This window comes from Muntiacus reevesi, chromosome 2 (assembly GCF_963930625.1).
Source record: "Muntiacus reevesi chromosome 2, mMunRee1.1, whole genome shotgun sequence".
Taxonomy (NCBI): domain Eukaryota; kingdom Metazoa; phylum Chordata; class Mammalia; order Artiodactyla; family Cervidae; genus Muntiacus; species Muntiacus reevesi.
The window spans coordinates 224,272,656-224,290,639 of record NC_089250.1 but is presented as its reverse complement, the minus strand read 5'-3'; the positions used below and the strand labels follow the sequence as shown (position 1 = coordinate 224,290,639).

Genomic DNA, 17,984 nt, shown 5'->3' with positions numbered 1-17,984 from the left:
GGAAGTAAAAGAATCCAAGAGAATTTACCATCTGTTAGTTGGTATCCCATCTGGGGCAGCTCAGTGGCTCAGAGGCAAATCTGAATCCAGTTTACAGGTGGAAACTGGCAGGCAGGTTCTTCCCACCATTCTCCCAAAGCTGAATTACCAAAGGCTCAGGGGAGCAACGCCTAACCACAGTGTCTGGGCTTGTCTGCTTGCTGGTGGTGGCCTTGAAACCCCTGCAGGGCATCAGAGCTATCTATCTGCCTCTTCTTGGGCCCTAAGGGCAGTAAAGGGACTCTGTTCTTAAGGAAATGCTACTATCTTTCTGATAAAGATAACCCATTGCTTGTTTTTCTTTTCTCATCAGATTATCCCAACTGACACAAATTTAGGCAAATAGTTTAATTTCAGGTCACAGGACTTCGGGCTGTCATTAAGGAACTGAACAAAACTTCTGGTAAAATACAGTAATTAGGAGCATAGTGAAAGCTGACTGGGAATGCCCCTGCCTCCCATGACACCGAAAGGCAGTCTGGTTAATTTCCAAATTATATTTGGCCTCAACATGCAAAGAAAGGGGTTCTTTTTCATTTGGGCAGAGAAAATAGAACTGAAGATTACTATAATAACCACACAAGACTAGGGTTTTAATTATAAAATAAGCCATACCCTAGCAGGCAAGTCATTTTTAATGTGTTTCGAGAATTGAATACTTCATAGAGTTATAAACAGAAGGGGAAAAAAATTCAACATGCAGGAAATTAACTAAGAAGAGATAAGAAACAGAAAAGCTTTGGGTGTCATACAGTTACAATACAAAAGCAACAGATCAAAAAAATAGCACACACATGATAACAGGCTTCAGTAACATTAACAGCCAGAACATACCCAATGAATTATCAATACTTAATCATCAAAGACCTAATTCTGCAAGGGAGCTGGTAGTAATGATGGATTTGAGTTGACCCAAAGGACTTTTTCCTTCCATCACAAGCAAACCTATAAAGACGGCTCGAGTGACTTGGAAAAGTAGAGTTCCTTTTCTCAAAGAAAACTGACACAGGAAGGTTTTTCTCCTCCGGCCCCACTCCCCCAAATTTGTACATTCATTAATTCTTCTAAGGCAACCAAACTACAATTTCTTGAGACCACTGAACTGAACACCCTGCAAAGCCACAAATTCTACCCGTGTAAAAATGAAAAAAAAAAAAAAAAAAAAAAAGAGCGATCTCCAAAACTCTGTAAAGTGCAGGATGGTTTAGGTTACAGCTTTTGTTGGATTTCATGTTAATGTGTCTTTATAAAAGAAAGGGTGGACGGACAAGAGTGACTCAAGACGCAGCCAGGCCCTGGGTTGAAAAATGACCCATATTGGAAAGGTGACAGATGGATAGGCCCTCAGGGATCTTTTCAACTCTGCACACTCTGCTGAGGTAGGAGCTTTGGAAGGAATGTTCAACGCCTCAGGGTGTTAGCGCATCCTCATCACACACACTGCCCTTTTGCTCAGCTGGGGCCCAAGACAGTCACATTCCTGGGCTATGTGTGACCTCATACAACTCAAAAGCATGGATGAGATCGCAGCCATGGCAGAGAGTCATGTCCATGGGAGGCGGCTATGACAAGACCCTGGCGCTGACCTCGGGAGGGGTGCTGGTGGGGAGATGGAAAATGAAAACCCCGGCAGGCAACTACAAAATGGTTATCAGCAAATGGTATAAAAAAGTATCAAAACATTTCAAAAACTTTAAAAACTGCCAGGCTTGGTGGACACAGGGGGCGGGCTCTCCAAGCCCCTGGAGAGCGGCCCTACATTTCAGAGGTTTATCCTGGAGGTCAGGGACATGGCCTCTTCCCCTCTGAAGGTGCTCAGAATCCATGGAGACAGCAAGGATGTCCATGCCACATGGCTGGAACTGCCCCTCCAGGTTTAGGAACAGGGGTCTCAGATTCTAACCAGAAGATCTGAGAGCCACAAGCTCAGTGAGATGCTGGCCAAGGCGCATGCTATGGAGGAAAGGGTAAGAGGAGGAGGAGGCTACTAGGTCTACAAGGGGTGGGAGTGGAGTCCTTTCACTTCCTCCATGGCTGCCTGTTGCCCAGAGGTCCCTACTGGCTTAGGGGCCAGGCCCTTAACTCACCTGAACTCAAGAGTGGGACCCAGGCCTGCGAGGGACGCCACTTCCCTTGGGCATCTGGGCTGCCATCTAGCACTGAACACCCTTTAGGGCTGACTTCTGCAGTTCCCACTAAGTCACCATGTGGCCAACTTATGATTAAGGGGCAAAGGGAAGGGCATTCAGAATAAAAATACACACATGAGGTTTTCTGCTCAGATTAAGACCTAGAAGGACCTAGACCTACCACCTAACAGTCTAGATTTCTAAAAGCAGCAGGATGTTAGGAATACAGATTGAGCCATACACACAAGCAAGGTGCTAAGATAACCTCTGTATACTTTAAACAGCAGACAGACCACTGTAAGTAACAAGGATTCTTCAGCTTTCTTTCTGTCATTACATTAACATCTTAAGCAAACAGGGTTCCAACTCAGGTGAGGATCAAACTCAAAATGTACCACTCATATGAAGTTAAAACTCTAGTTCTTTAAAAGAAAAAAACAAAAACAAAAACAGAACTTGAATAAACCCCATCATTCTGAAAGATCAAAATAAGACAGTCAAGGTGTTGTCAAAGTTCAAGGCAAATAGCTGGGAGCGCTGAGCTTGACAACATGATGGGGAAAGTTACCATTTCTGTCTCAACATGGCAGCCAGGAGACCCCAAGCCTTTGTCACTGTGGCTGGAAATCATATTATTGTGGTTCTGCAGTTTGAAGGGCCGCCTGCTAAGTGTGCCCCAAAGCTCTGCCCACCTGGGTTAGACTTTTCCTCCAGTCTTAGTTGGATTGCACAGCACACTGATTTCCACCTTAAAAGCGCAGATAGCAGAAATCTGCCACCGTTCCACCACTGCGCTCTCCCACCACTGCCCCACCCAGGCAGGCACTGCCCCCGGGTCACAAAGTTCCTCTCCATGGACCCCAAAGAGCTTGGAAAAACCTTTCTTAGCACAGTGAAGCCACCGCCAACTATTTGAAGTGGGTCTACAAGAAGAAATTTTTCTCATCGACCCTACCTTTAAAAGCCCACTCACGCCTCAATCATACCAGATTCTAAGGTGCGTAGATCACAAACATCCTTCACAGTGGCAAGAGAGACATCAAGGCACGAGAAAACGGGAATAGAGGTCAGCAGCACACCCTTATTGCCAAAAGCACAACAGCTAGCTTAGGCTAGAAATCTACAGCTGTCCTCCTCCCGAGGTCAAAGCCTTCCTGCTCCTCAAAGCAAGCATGGTCTTTCCATGTGCTCAGCCCAATCTGCCCCTGGATTCTGGTTGAATGAACACCTCTTTGCTCATGACCTGGGCTGAGCTGGGAACAGACCATAGGTTCTGTGCCTTTCAGGGAATAATGACACCTGCCTTGGAACAGGAGGAGGGTAAGTTCTTCCAAAGTTGGCAGTAGTGCTATAACACGGATTCTGTGGAAGGCTGGATTAAGTTTGAGACGAAAGAATTTCCGCTTCAATGCAGTTTGGAGGTGCAGGGTTGATGGAGGGTTAACAGGTGACACAGGACTTCTCAGAGCCTTCAATACACTGAAATGTTGTATCAAGGGGCTCCAAGAAGGTGGACAGTTTTTTGGTTTATTTGTATGCCTTGCAGAACCTCTCAAGGGTTTGTAAGCCTTTAGCGACTTCCACCGGTTAAACATGCATACAAGTCACCCATCTCGTGAGAGGCGGCGGTCATTTGGCTACCAAGTTTTCAACTCTTAGCTGGCTCTCAACTCTCCTGGTCACTATGGAAACAGGCCAACCAAAACCACAGTGAACCTTCAAGAGAAGGGGAAGGAAGTGCCATAAAGGAAAAAGGAAAAGAAAGAAGTTCACTGAGCTTATTCTAATGCCAACGTTAACGATAAATCACGAGGCGTTCTCGTCTCTGCAGTAAGATCTCTGCCACAGCACGGATCACTAATGTCTCCCTAGGCTGCTGATTAAAACCTGCTCCACACCCATTGTCCTGGTGTGACAGGTGGCTTGGGCAGGAGTCTCGAACACTCCTTAAAGGGCACACACTACTGCTGTCAATTCTGGTAACTGCGGGACCAGCAGGGGTGGTCGCGCATCTCAGGAGGAGGTGCAGAATCCACCATCACAGCTCATACAGACTGGGAGACCTCGACCCCTGGGCGGAGGCCTGGCCAGGATCTCACCCGTCCTTAATGAAGTGGGAAGCAGCTCGAGACTTGTTGAAGAATGTGCCCCTAGCACAGGACTACCTGGCGATGGCCGGGAGGGATAGGATCTGGCGCTGGAGTTGGGGAGATGCTCCGACAGCCTCCTCTGGTCAGGGGTCCCCGGGCCCTCCTTCATGTGGGAGCCTCCTGTGGCGTCTCAGAGTGGGGGTCATAGAACACAATGGCACGTTCCACCTGCCCCCTTCTTTCCTGAGTGATAAATGGAGATTCGTGAGGCTCAGTACATCAGTAATCTAAGAAACAGTGGGTTCCAGAAGAGACAGTAAAAAGACCAAAGCACAAATTACAGAATAACGCTTATCAAGAGCCTTGTGCCTGTTTTCCTTTCTCCCTTGATTACCTGTTCCCTTCTAGAATTCGGGAAGATGACCAACCGGGAGAAACGGTTACCTGAGGAAGAAAGGCCAGTGGGGAGACATCCCTGGTGAGAAGTCCCACGCCTTACCTGACTGCCTGGGTTGCTGGTGACCCTTGGTCACTCTCCAGGAGTCTCTCTGCCCTGCTTGTAAAAAACCACCTGGCCAGTGATTCCCAAGCATGGCTGATGCTCAGGTATTCCAGGGGCAGTAGTTTTCAGGCCCCTCTCGGCCCCCCACCCCTACCATCACTCCTGGTGGTTTCAGAATCGATAATTCTGAGGTGGGGCCCAGGAACCTGGATTTTGAAAAGCTCAGACAGGTTTGGGGAGGCGTGGACTACAGGGACTGCACTGTCGCACCGAAGCCCTTCATTCCACTACAGAAACTTCTGGGTCACTCTTGCCCTGGCTGCTCTCAGCAGGATGGTCGGGGGGTGGGGGTGGGGGGACACCCACAGGGGTTGGTGACTTGGGAAGCAGCCCCGCACAGATGCAGGGACCACTCCTGCCTGGGCCCCAGGTTAATTACTCAAGCAAGATGATATGTCAAGTCATATTAGAATATTTAATCGGTTACTGTGATACCATAGAAATACCAAGAATCATAAAAGTAAAAAAAAAAGCTGCTAAGTCGTACATAATGGTGCCGGGTTCTCCCGGGTGGCTGCGGGTCTGCTGGCAGGCCGGGGGTCACTGGCCGCGGTCCTGGGGCCTCTTGCCTTTGCCCTTCCTCTTCTTGTCCTCCAGCCGTGGCTTCAGGGCGCACACGCAGGCCGACACGCCGGCGATGGCCTTGGGCAGCTCGGTGCCCTCGCTCCACTTGTCCTTGTCGCGGTCGTAGACCTGCACGGTCTTGGAGAAGGCCGTGTTCTCCCAGCTGTAGCCCCCCAGGATGTAGATGCGGCCCTCCCACACGGCCACGCCCGACTCGCTGTTGGCGTGCAGCAGGGGCGCCACGCGCGTCCACTGGTTGCACTGCGGGCTGTAGGCCTCCACGCCCAGCACGTCGAAGCGCTCCATGGACTCCAGGCTGTCGTCGCTGCCGCCGATGGAGTAGATGCTGTCCCCCAGGCTGCACATGCTGTGCCAGCCGCGCGCCGTGCTCATGGGCCGCCGCTCCTCCCACACGTCCGTGCGGTGGTCGTAGCACAGCAGGTTCTTGCGGTAGGGGCCGATCTGGTAGTCGTGGCCCCCCGAGATGTACACAAAGTCCTTGTAGATGGTGCCTGCATGGCCGTAGGTGAACCTGCGGGTGGGTGAATGGACAGAGGGAGAGAGGAAGCTAAGGGCTCGCCTAGGACAAGGTCAAGATTTCCACGGTCAGCTTCCCCACCCGTGGTCGTCTGCGTTTGGGTGATAAACTAGGTGCGTTACAATCCACCCTGCTAGCTATTCTGGGGATCGAGGGACTCAACTCAGCACGTGAAGCATGAGGCCCAGGCTGGCACATGGTCATCATTCTATTCACAGGTGTCCAGGTAGGGCTTCCCTGGCGGCTCAGTGGAGGAGCTGGGAGCCACACCCAAACGCTTACCCCATACCCTCTTCTAACTCCCAGGGACGAAGACCCCTAGACACTCAGACGTGTTCCACAGCAAGCCTGCTTCAGAGGCTGCACTTGCAGGTTTGATTGCAAGGAGCTAGTCAGATAAATGACAGGCCCTTCTGCGAAACTCGTGATGATAACGAACGCAGTGAACGGACAGCTGGACAGGGTGGAACAGTCATCACGTCCTCATCACGGATGAGGAAGCAGAGACAGCACGGGCTGGGGACACCTGCTCGAGTCAGATGGAGCACAGACAACCCCTACCCTCTGAACGCCTCCTGCCCAAAGTTGAGAGGCTTTCAGTAAATCTCTCACTCCCTGAACCCAGAACCCACTCCCTGAAACTCAGGCAGTGAAGAGACTTGGAAATGGAGCACTCAGGAGGCCCAGAACAGGCGCCCTGACACATCACCACTACGCCCTCTGCTCCTCATGCTGGTATTTACAAGCCAGGAGACTCCGCCTGGAATTGGAGGCCAAGATACCCAGAGAGGCAGGTGGGCTCAACTGCCATCCCAGAGCCTCAGCGCCTGTAGGTCTGACCCCAAGCCCCAATCACCTTGGCAGGCCGGCCACGTAGGACCAGGAGTCGGTCTTGGGGCTGTAGGTCTCCACCGAGGAGAGTGCGCCGTTTTCGTTTCGGCCGCCGACGGCCACCAGCATGTCCTCGATGGAGGCCAGGTAGAAATCCACGCGGCGCTGGTTCATGGAGGCCACCTGCGGAGGCGACACACCTGTACTTCCCCATTCCCAAACTCGGGTCAGCATCAACATCCAGCACTGTGTCCCCAATATGCTCCATGGAAGACACAGCCCAGGGGAGGCAGCGGCCATGTGAGTCTGGGGAAGGGAGCCAAACTGGAAGAAGAAAGGTGGGACCCTCAAGACCTCATGAATCCCCATGAGGGGCATGGAGAATTCACTTCCCCAAACCTGTCTGGCCACACGTGGACTAGGATTCTGCAGGACACACAGGTCCCAGCGGCTGATGGACTGCTTTCCTGAAATGTAAGTTCACCTCTCCCCTCGCCCCCCACAATCAGATATTTTAAAAATTAGTACTGATTGCCATCCGTGTTGACGGGCAGAAAGTGGCACTCAGCAGGAGATTACCAACAGGAGATCCAAGCTTCTGTTTTCTTTTTTAAAGACATTCAGGACATTCGAATTAAAGATATTAAAGACAAGCAGGACATTCGAATGAAGACAGTCCCACAGGCGACTGTACGGTTAGACTGTCACCGCTATGAAGGTCTGGAGGCCAGCCTTCAAGGCTGGGAGCTTCCTTCTTGTGACAAGACTTACAAAGCGGTTGGTTTTAGATTTTTGAGAATAAAATCAAAAAGTCATCTGAGTCCCTTCTGAGCCTTGAGCTCAGGAAAGCTCCGCGTTTAGGTCAGCAGACTGAGATGTGAGTATAAAGACTGAGACAGACTCTCGCGGGTGGCGCTGTGGTTCTGGGGAGCAAAGGAGCACAACCCCAACTCCCCAAAATGTGAGCTACAACCGTGACCCTGGAAGGTCAATGTCCCCCCCACCTGTTTCCAGAGGGAGAAGCTGAGATTTGGAGTGGGCATGGAACCGGCCTGAAACTCTCAGCTACAATTTAGCCAAGCTGGGCCATGAACCTGGGTCTGATACCAAGACCCAGGCCCTTCCCAGAATTAGCCACCACACCTGCCAAGGGGCCATGGCTCCTACGAGGCATAAGCCTTTGCAGCCTCCCTGAAGCACCTCCAAACCCGTCCCAAAGAGGAGCTTGGCAGAGACTCCGAGACCTGGGGAGGCTGTCAGAACTATGGGTCAAGTCCCCAGACCAGTGCCATCCAGGATGGTAGCTGCTAGCCTCACGTGGCCATTCACACTCAAGTTTAAATGAATGAAAATGAAATAAAACTGAAAACTCAGTTCTTCAGTCCCACGGGCCACACTTCAATCCCTCAACTGCCACAGGTGGCTGGTGGCTACCATTGGATGGCACAGACATAGAACGGTTCTGCCGGTAGAGAGAGTTCTATGGGGCAGTGGTGCTCTGGACGTGGCCCATCCCTACAGAAGGTGGCCAGTCAGCCCTCACCGCCCCCATTAGGGGGCCATGATGGGGCTCGTCACTTTATCACACCTAGTTCAGAAGCAGGATGGCCATCCAGGCCCAAGAGAAGGGGGTGGGGGGGGCAGTCAAGACTAAGGTTAAGGAGATGGAAAGTCCTCAAGAGTAAAGAAATAATCTGGCTTTAATCTCACCTTGATCCACTGTTTACAGCGGGGGTCATACCTATAAAGGAGATTGGAGGCCGCATCCCCTCCGTTGTCCCGTGAGAAGCTGCCACCTGCGATGAAGATGAACCCCCCCAGCACGGCAACGCAGTGGTGGCTCCGCCGGGCCGGCAGGGGCGTCTCCTTGACCCACTGCTCGCTCTGGGCATCCAGGTAGCAGGTGTCGTCGCTGAGCTCCAGACACCGCTCGGAGACCTCGCCGCCCACGAAGAGCAGGCACTCCTGGGTGGTGCGGAGGGCCGTGCGCTTGGTCTGCATGACGGGCTGGGCCGCCAGGTTGTTGTGGTAGCGCACGGCCTCCTCGATGAAGCCCTCGCAGTTGGCCTCGCGCGGCAGCAGCGAGCACACGGCGGGCTTGACGCGGTGCAGCAGGTCGTTCTTGGGGATGAGTGGGAAGTGGATGTTCTCCAGCACCTGGTAGGCGTGGGCCTCACGCTCGGGCTGCTGAGTCAGCCACTGCAGGGCGGCCTGCAGCAGGTCATGCTCACACTCCCGCTGCACCTCACTGCTGCCCAGGTAGGCGCACAGCTTCTGCATGGAGATGTTCTGCAGGAAGTCGGGCGTGAAGGACAGCGTGCCGAAGCGGCTGAGGATGAAGCCGTCGATGAAGGCGTCCAGCCGCTTGAGGCTGTAGATGGAGGCCAGCTCCTGCAGGTACAGGTAGTTGTCCTCGCTCACCTCCTGCTCCAGGTACTCGCAGCAGAAATCCACTGCAGTCCAGATCTGCAGCAGGTGGGCCGTCTCCAGCACGTAGTCGATGTTGCCGCCATCCAGCACCAGCTCCCCGCCGTACAGGAAGTCCACCACAGCCTTGAGCCCGATGTAAGAGGCGCCGATCAGTTCCACCTCCTTCTGGAAGGCCTCGCGCATGCCCAGGGTGAACATGGAGTTGAAGTAGTCGCTGCACACGGCCAGCAGGTTGCGGTGGGCCGGCAGGCGCTGCTCGTCGGCCACCAGGACCACGTCGCAGAAAAGGCCACGCAGGCGCTGCTCGTTCAGCCGCTGCAGCACCGTGCCGGAGTGCTCGGCCCAGTGGTACACCTGCAGCAGTGAGAGCGCCCGTCAGGAGGGGAGCCCGATCAGCACTGAACACACAGCAGGAGGAGAGAGAACGGGAGACACAGTGCCAGAGTGCCTCGCAGAAAGCAAGGGTGTTTCACTGTGCTTGTCTGTATTTGTATTGGGCTTCCCTGGTGGCTGAGATGGTAATGAATCTGCCTGCAACGCGGGAGACCCGGACTTGATCCCTGGGTTAGGAGGATCCCTGGAGGAGGGCATGGCAACCCACTCCAGTACTCTTGCCTGGAGAATTCCATGGGCAGAGGAGCCTAGTGGGCTACAGTCCATGGGGTCAGCAAAGAGTCAGACATGACTGAGCAACTTTCAGTTCCATTTCTTTACAAATTAAATTTACTCAATCTTTCTTTTTTCCTTTCATTTTCCCCCATCCTCCTCCTTTATAAACAGAATTCCCCAAAGTGTTCTTCGTTCCCTCCTTTCCCATCTCTCTTTCCTTCTCAGCAAGTGTGTGTCATGGCAGAGGTTTGCAAATGCTGTCCCATGGGGAGGGTGAAGGTATGTGGGGCGGAGCCTCTCCGGTGGGATGGGAGTTGGTGGAGCCCCAGCTCTGCAGCCTCTGAGTCTCAAGCAGGCTCTGGGCCTCTGTTCCTGGTCTCACAAGTGAGGCTGAGGGTGTTTATCACCCAGGTTTGCGGGGGTCCTGAGACAGAACCTGGCACAGAGCTGGCCCCAGGGGAGCGGCAGCAGAGTCACCTGCTGGGCCCCTCAGTCCCCACGGAGGCGCAGTGCCGACACTTAGGCTACAGAGACCATCCAGCAAGATCGTGGGGCCCAGAGACTAACGTGCCTGGGGAATCTTACTTTCAGAAACACGGCTTCAGCAGTCATGGCCCGGGTTAAAAGAAACGTATGTAAACTGCAGGAACACTGCTACACACCCCCCTGTGCATGTGACTGCATGCTCTTGTCCCAGCATCATGGGAACCCTCCAAGGGAGCGTCAATTGTATTTCCAGATGAGGAAAAGTCAGGCTCAGAGAGACCATGAAATCTGTCCCAAATCCCACAGTGACTGACAGGCAGGGCTGGGATTTCAACCTGGATCTGATTCCAGAGCCCAAACCTTTCATCACCACACTACACAGGAAGTAACAAATCAATTGACACGAATAATTAATAGGAGTTAATTCAATACATTCAGGTTGGTGGACATTGACTGACTGTTGTATGCCTGCCCTGGGCTTTTAAAGATACAAAGAAAACTCAGACTTTAGACAACAGTTTCTAAATCCTGGATGGAATAATCAGGATATTTCATACTGCTCTATTTACTCCCTATAAAAACAAGATGACTCAACATATGGTAAAACAGACCATTCAGAAACATCAGCAGGGCGATTCAAGGGTGATTGGGGAAAAGGGCTGGGAGGGCTGGGCATTAAGTCTGGTGAGGGTGGAGGTGTGGGATGACAGAAAGGAAGACGGGGGGTGAGGCTGGGCAGGTGCAAGCAGCTGGCTGACTTGCACACAGGTCCCTAGAGATTACTTCTCAACATGTGTTCTATGGGAGGGGCTTGGCTTTTCCTTCCCTTCCAAATCTGCTCTCTACCACCTCTGATGCACTAGTAATGGGCCACTTTATCTCCCTGTGGTCCTTCCCGTCCAGCCAGTTCCAACACCCATGGCTCCATCCATACGAGTCTCAGGCAACATCCTCACATTCTGAGGACACCATGCAGCCGATCCTTACAGCTCCCTTCTGTTCCAAGTCTACAGAGCTCTCCAGCCTGACATTACAGGGTGGCTTCTTGGAGGTCCACACATGGATATTTCTGTCTATTCTGGTTATCCACAGAGAGCTGGGCTGGCCTGGTTTTGGCTTACAATTGAGCAGGAAAGGTCTGGGCTCCAGCACAAGCTGGCTTGGGGCCCCTCTTGGGTGCAGACTGAAGTAAGGAAATAAAAAGGCACCACAGGAGCGGGCTATCGAGTGACAGTGAAGTCTAGTGTCCTTGAGAAGCAAGTGAGGGGCCTCAGGTGGGCTCTGAGCCCACCCTGGTCTCCTGGTTGCTTCCATGCTGGTGGGGGCACCGGCACTATCACAGTTAAATAGGGGTACACACACCCCTAGCTGTGGAGTGAAAAGGAAACAGCCCTGGGGAGGGGCAAGGATAGGGAGAGCCCTGGAGGACAGCTGCCACGGGGCCATCTGCTGCAGACAGCCAGGGCAGAGACGGCTTCACTGCTTCTACAGCTAGGCCTCCAGGCTAAGTGGGCTTGTCTAGTTCTTCACCTGGGTCTCCATCACAGCCTGTTTCCAGCTGTTTAGTGTAGCAGTAGAGCCAAGAACTAAAAACAGACAAACGTAACTTCCCGACTTTAAAGGGTCATCAGTAAAAGAGTTGCAGCACTTCACATAATTTAGAAACTCTGACCTTTGACTTTCTCCCATGACATTAACCCTGTTCATTCCTTCATTTCTTATTTTAGCACCATCATCAAGGGCTAGGCAAGGTGAAGAAACACAGGTACTCAGGGTCTAACGCTGGGCAGAAAGGAGGAGGTATGGGGTTGTCGTTGCTGTTTAGTTGTAAGGTTGTGTCCGACTCTGCAACCCCATAGGATGCAGCCCACCAGGCTCCTCTGTCCATGGGATTTTTCAAGGCAAGAATACTGGAGTGGGTTGCCATTTCCTCCTCTAGGATCTTCCCAACCCAGGGATCAAACCTGTGTCTCCTGAATTGGCAGGTGGACCCTCTACCACTGAGCCACTAAGGAACCTGAGGACGGGGTACCTTATACTAAAAAAGAATTCAGGGACTTCCCTGGTGGTCCAGTGGTTAGGACTCCTCGCTTCCACTGCATGGTGTATGGGTTCAATCTCTGGTCGGGGGACTAAAGTCCCACAAGCCACATGGTACAACCAAAATAAATAAATAAACATTAAAAGATAAAGAATTCACCATCAAATTGGATGGACACATTTTAGAGGAGATAAATGAGCAGGGGCAACCACAGAATGGAAGACTCCACTGACCTGAGACAGGCAAGGTGTACCACCACACGCAGTAACCAGGGTAACCCTCAGAAGCAGGGTAACGAGAGCAAGGAGCAGGCACACAGAGGATCCGCCCCTGACTCCATTCATACAAGTTCAAGGGCAGGTGAAACCGCGCAGCTGAAAGCTGGGAGAGTGGTTCTCCTGACTGCAGGGACCCGGAGGGGTCTGGTAATGTTCTTTTTAACTTATCCAGGTTCGGGCCACATGGGTGTGATGAATGTCTAGAAACTCAAGGGCACGTTATGATTTGGGCACTTGGTAAGTATAAAATGTTAGGAACATAAATACAACGAACCAAGGGATAGAGAAGCCTGTTCCTGAAAGCTTCAATTCAAAGAGAAACCAGTTCAGAATCTGGCTTGAAGGGACAAAGGTTTCTGGCGCCATCGAACTTAGAAAGCTACGCTGTCTCGGCAGCCAAGTTCCAAAACAAAGCCCCTTTGAGGCAGCAGTGAGACCTTTCTGGGTTTTCACAGCAGATAAAGCCGGGCTTGGCAAGAGCCTTCTCAGTCAGCTCAAATGGAAACAGAGTTCTCAGGGGGACCAGCCTCCCCTGAAAATTATACCCCATTCTTCTTTTTCACACATCTGTTGTTGAACCTCACTCCCTCTTTTTCTCATCTATGAGTTGCTTGCAGTTCCCTTTATCTAAAATGCTATTTCTTTATCTTTCTTCATTTGTCTGCTTTTAAGATATTTTTTTCCTAATAGCTCACTGTGTCATTTAAATACATATATAGTCTATATATCTTGGCACGTATTATATGTACTTTGAAAGAGTAAAATTCTTTCCACACCCCCAAGAACACACTGCAGCTCCTTGTGAGCAACGTCAGCCCCATGGAGAATGCATGATCTAGTTCAACCATGACATTTAATCTCCAAAAAAGGAGACTTTTAAAGAAAAGGATGCTACTGATATTTATAAAGAAGCAGGTGTAAATGGGGACTGTCCCACAAATTAGTCCCCTGAACCTTATCTACAGTGGCTGTGGGGACAAGGGCCGTTTCAAGTCACCTGAGGAGTCTGCTAAAGCTTACAGATTACCAGGTCCTGCTCCCAGATTTTAATTTAGCAGGTCTGGGGTGGGGCTGGGTATATGTACTGCCAATGAGACGCCTGCCGCCTCTCTCTTCCCAGGATGAGTTTGATGCAGTCAGTGTGACAGGTAGGGAGCAGCGCCCTGGAGACCCACCCTCACTCACCCCTAGGGTCCTAGAAAGTCACGACCAGGAAAGGCTCTGGCCTTTGACATCAGGTATGCCAAGTGCTGCCCCACCATAAGGCTGGGGGCTGGCTTCTTGACAGACATCTTTGGAGCCTCAGGTGGAAACAGGAATCCCATGGCATCCACCCTGTCCTGTACACCTCTCAGGGTCGAGGTGCAGGATAAAGGAGTCCAGTTGTGTTTCTAACATCCACCACTCCCTTCAACCCCTGCTCTGATTTTATGATTTTTCCACTTCTTGCCTGTGCCGCCTCTAGTCATCGTTAAGGAGATTAACACCAATGCCAAGAATAGAAAAGCAGCCTGTACAATGAGAATGAGCTTGTTAGAAAAACCTCATGCTCTTGGGCAATCGGCACAGTGACCCGTTCACAGACCTTTGAGGACTCGCTGATCTTGTACGGCCGAGATACTCGCGTCTGCCGGCTTCCCTCCATCACAAACGAGATCGCAGCCCTACGACAAGAATGGGGTTTCTGAGCATGTAGTAATAACTTGAGGTCATTCACAAATCGTAGGCTCTGCTGGCAGGTGTCAGTGACAGCAAGAGCGAAGGGAGGGAAGAGAGAGAGAACATTGTACTTCCAAGTACTCTGTCACGCTGAGCGCTGAAAACATGCGGGTGTTAAAATCAGACAACACATAGTAAGCGTTCCCTTCTCACCTAAAGTCCCATCTCATCTTGTCTCTAAGCTCGCCTACAAACACCTACCTTTGGATGTTTGATCAGAAGGACGTCTTTCCAATAGATCAAGACCACAATATCAACAGTTGTCATTTCAGAACCCAGACTATGACTCCAGGACCAAGTTAAGGGACTGACACCTGTTATCCCATTAAACTTCCACAACGGCTTGACCAAGCTGATGTCACTTAACCCATTTCACAGATGAAGATGTTGAGCTCAAGGTCACAAAGGTAGTGAACGCCTGGGAATCAAACCTGAATCTGTTCAGCTTCAAAACTGGACAGACATGGGCCCTTGAAAGGGGCCTAGGCTTTGAGAGTCTCATCCTTGTAAAATTTTGTGATGTTCAGGACATGGTTCGGTGACGACTACCAAATATAAAATATGTTCCGGACACAGGCCCTGTCTTGTTTTCTGTGTCTCACTGATTTCAGCCCCACAACATCACCAGGAGGCCAGCACCATTATTACCCTCAGTTTACAGAGGAGGAAGCTGACACAGGGACGGGAAGGAACTTGCTCAGCATCACACTCAGGAAGCAGCAGCAGAGTCAGGATTCCAAGGTAGAGAGGCTTGCAGGCTCTTAACCTCTAGGCTACTCCACTTTGACCATTAAACAAACACCCAGAGGCAGGAAACCTCTGAGACAGAGTGGAGGAGGGGGCGGGGGTATGCCCTGCCTGGAACATCCAAGATAAACTTGAACAAGCAATTTAACCTCTACACACTTCATGGTGGAGTCTATGGCAAGGGCTGGTGTACTCACCCTGTGATAGGCTTCTTCCAGTTTCAGAAAAGTCAAGCAACTCACTAAGAGCACACAGCCCACACGGAGGAAGGATTAAGCCAGCAACATGGGCACAAGCCATATACTGGGACAGAGGGTTTCCAGAGGATCTATGCCTTGCTATCCAAGTTGAGAAGAGTCAATGTGTCACCTGCTGAATACACAGCTTTTGCTAACAAATAACAGTGCGACAAGGAGTCAGCGCTCTGTTAAGATAATCAGGGAAACCAAGAGGGGGCTCCAGTGATGCGGGGGAGGGGGAGGAAGCGATCCCGGTGCAGTCTACCCTGCCAGTTTCCTGGGGGGAAGGAAGGAATAAGTAGATTTCTTTTGGCAAATTAGCAGCTTTGTGACAAAGACCAGCTGTAGCCCTCCCCCCAATCCTTTCTGACTGCCCCTAGGATGCTGGGGACTCAGAGACGGAAGGGAAGGACACCAGCATCCATCCTACTCTTCACCCCTGACTTCCTTGTTTCACCTTCACCCTCCGAGACAGGTGTCACCGCCGCTCCTGACGCCCAGGCTCAGGTGGCCGTGGGGCCCGCCCAAGGTCACCCGTAGCAGACGGTCTCCACCACCCTAGGCAGCCAGCCAGGTCTCAGGTCTGCCTTCAGCGCTAAAAGCTTTGTTTTCTAGGCCAACGTTTCTAGAGAGAGTTTTCTTCGTGCGGAGGCTCCCTTTTGTCTGAGGGCAAGCGGTTCGGGGGGCCCGGCTGCTCCCGGAGTGTGGGTGTCAGCTGCCTCCTGTGCTTTCTGCAAGCAGGTGAGGGGTCCAGGCCACCCGCAGGCACGGTGGCGACACCGAGTGAGGCGTTGAGAGGTCTTTTTACTAAACACGGAACAGAGGCCACGTCCGGGCGGCCGGAAGGGTCCCCAGGGAGCCCGGGTTTCAACCCAGAAACCTGCCGGACCGCGGCGCTGAGGGGATGGGGAAAACCGCGTCGTGGAGGTGGAGGTGTACCTGGACGCCTGCCCGCACTCACCGGTCCCGGCTCTCGGCGGACGCCGCCGTCCCTTCCTTGGACTCGGGACCCCTAGGCGGAACCGCCGGCACAACAGCCGCCGGGCGGGCTCGCGCGGGCCGCGAGGCGGGGGAGGGCGCGTAGCGGGGTGGCGCCCGGGGAGGGCTCCAGCGGCGGGACGCAGGGACACTCGCCCACCTGGGCCGCGCGCCGCCGCGCAGGCCGCACCTGTCCCACCTGCGGGGGCGGCGGCCCCGTCCCCAGCCCCGAGCCTCGGGGCCCCCGCAGTCCTCACCGACGCTCCGCCGAGCACAAAGGGCTCCCGCGGGCGGAACCGCGGCGCCGGCGACCCTCCCGAAGCAGGCCCGCCCCCCGCCCGGGCCCCCGGACGGCGCGCGGCTCCCAGCCCGCGCAGGAGCGGGGTGCGCGCGGAGGCCCACCTGGGAGGGCGCGCTACTGGCGCGGCGCAGGGACCCCTGGCGGCGGGGCCGAGCGGGCGGGGCGGCGGGGCCGGAGCGCCGGAGCCCGCGGGCCGGCCGGGATCGCGGCCATGGCTTCGCCAGGAAGTGCGAGGCCAAGGGCGGAGGCTCGCGCGGCCAATGGCGGCAGCGGGGAGCGGGTGGGCGCAGGCGGGGCCTGCTAGGGGCGGGGCCTGCGCTGGCGTGGAGCCTGCGCCGGGAGGGCGGGGCCTGCGCGGGGTCTGGGCCTGCGTGGGGTCCTCACCCACCCCTCCGCCCGCACATCCTCGATCCGGGGACTAGCTCGCGGCCCCGGCGGGGCACTCAAGAGTCAAGCATCGCGACCTGCCTCCTGGGTGTCGACCGCCGTCCCAGGCGCAGGGACAAGGCGTGGACCGGACAGGCGAGGTCCCGGGCCTGGGGGACCTGAGTGCTGGGCGGGGACATCGCGGGGGCACCTTCGCACCTTCACCCTCTTCCAGCCTTAGTTCGGCCGGTCCCTTTGCTTTCACCTACAGCGAGGTCTTCGCTGGCCCCTGTGTTAAAGTCACCATTCCTCTCTCTCTAATCTTCTCAACCATTCCTTGTTCATTTGACTTACTTTTCTCTCTCCCCGGGGCTTCCCTTGTGGCTCAGCTGGTAAAGAATTCGCCTGCAATGTGGGAGACCTGGGTTCAGTCCCTGGGTTGGGAAGATCCCCTGGAGAAGGGAAAGGCTATCCAATCCACTCCAGTATTCAGGCCTGGGGAATTCCATGGACTGTATAGTCTATGGGGTCACAAACAGTCGGACACGACTAAGTGACTTTCACTTTCACTTTCTCTCTCCCCCGACTGGAAACCCGCTGGGGCAGGGTTTGCTGCCAGCCCCAACTCTGGCACGTGGTAGCCTGTTAGTTAAGTATTTGAGGAATAAATGAGCTTTAACCACCACGTATCTGTCATTGTCAAACTTATACTATAGCCTGAATGAACCTTGGAAACATTATTCTAAGTGAAAGATACGGAAGACCGGGTATTGTATCAGTCCATTTATATGAAGTGTCCAGAACAGGCAAATCCGTACAGACAGAAAGGAAATTAGTGGTTACTCAGGGCTGGAATGTTGAGGGAAATGGTGTGGCTGTTAAGGGATGTTTTGGGGCGGAAGTGTGATAAAAATGTTCTGAAATTTGGTCGTATTGATGATGGCACAACTCTGAATAGATGAAAAACCACTGAATTGTACACTTAGAAAGGGTGGATTTGGGATTTCCTCAGCGGTCCATTGGTTAGGACACGGCTC

The 17,984-nt window shown here is 53.1% G+C and overlaps 1 protein-coding gene across 1 annotated transcript; it reads right to left on the bottom strand.

The window, feature by feature from the left end:
* Window positions 1-337: 337 nt before the first annotated feature.
* KLHL36 (kelch like family member 36) lies at window positions 338-16,806 on the bottom strand. The gene is made up of 5 exons (XM_065925119.1): window positions 16,683-16,806; window positions 14,183-14,261; window positions 8,464-9,537; window positions 6,779-6,936; window positions 338-5,916 (listed from the first exon to the last, which is right to left on the bottom strand). The coding sequence occupies exons 2-5, from the start codon at window positions 14,240-14,242 to the stop codon at window positions 5,361-5,363; spliced, it is 1,848 nt and encodes a 615-aa protein (XP_065781191.1). The 5' UTR covers window positions 14,243-14,261; window positions 16,683-16,806; the 3' UTR covers window positions 338-5,360.
* Between the last annotated feature and the right edge of the window lie 1,178 nt (window positions 16,807-17,984).

What these genes read in the sequence shown, in the direction of transcription:
- KLHL36 (XM_065925119.1), bottom strand. Translation starts at nt 14,242, where the DNA reads ATGGAGGGAAGCCGGCAGACGCGAGTATCTCGGCCGTACAAGATCAGC. An exon ending in GCTGTAAACAGTGGATCAAG is followed by an intron (nt 6,937 to 8,463) that starts GTGAGATTAAAG and finishes TCGCCTCCGCAG; the next exon opens with GTGGCCTCCATGAACCAGCG. An exon ending in TACGTGGCCGGCCTGCCAAG is followed by an intron (nt 5,917 to 6,778) that starts GTGATTGGGGCT and finishes ACCCACCCGCAG; the next exon opens with GTTCACCTACGGCCATGCAG.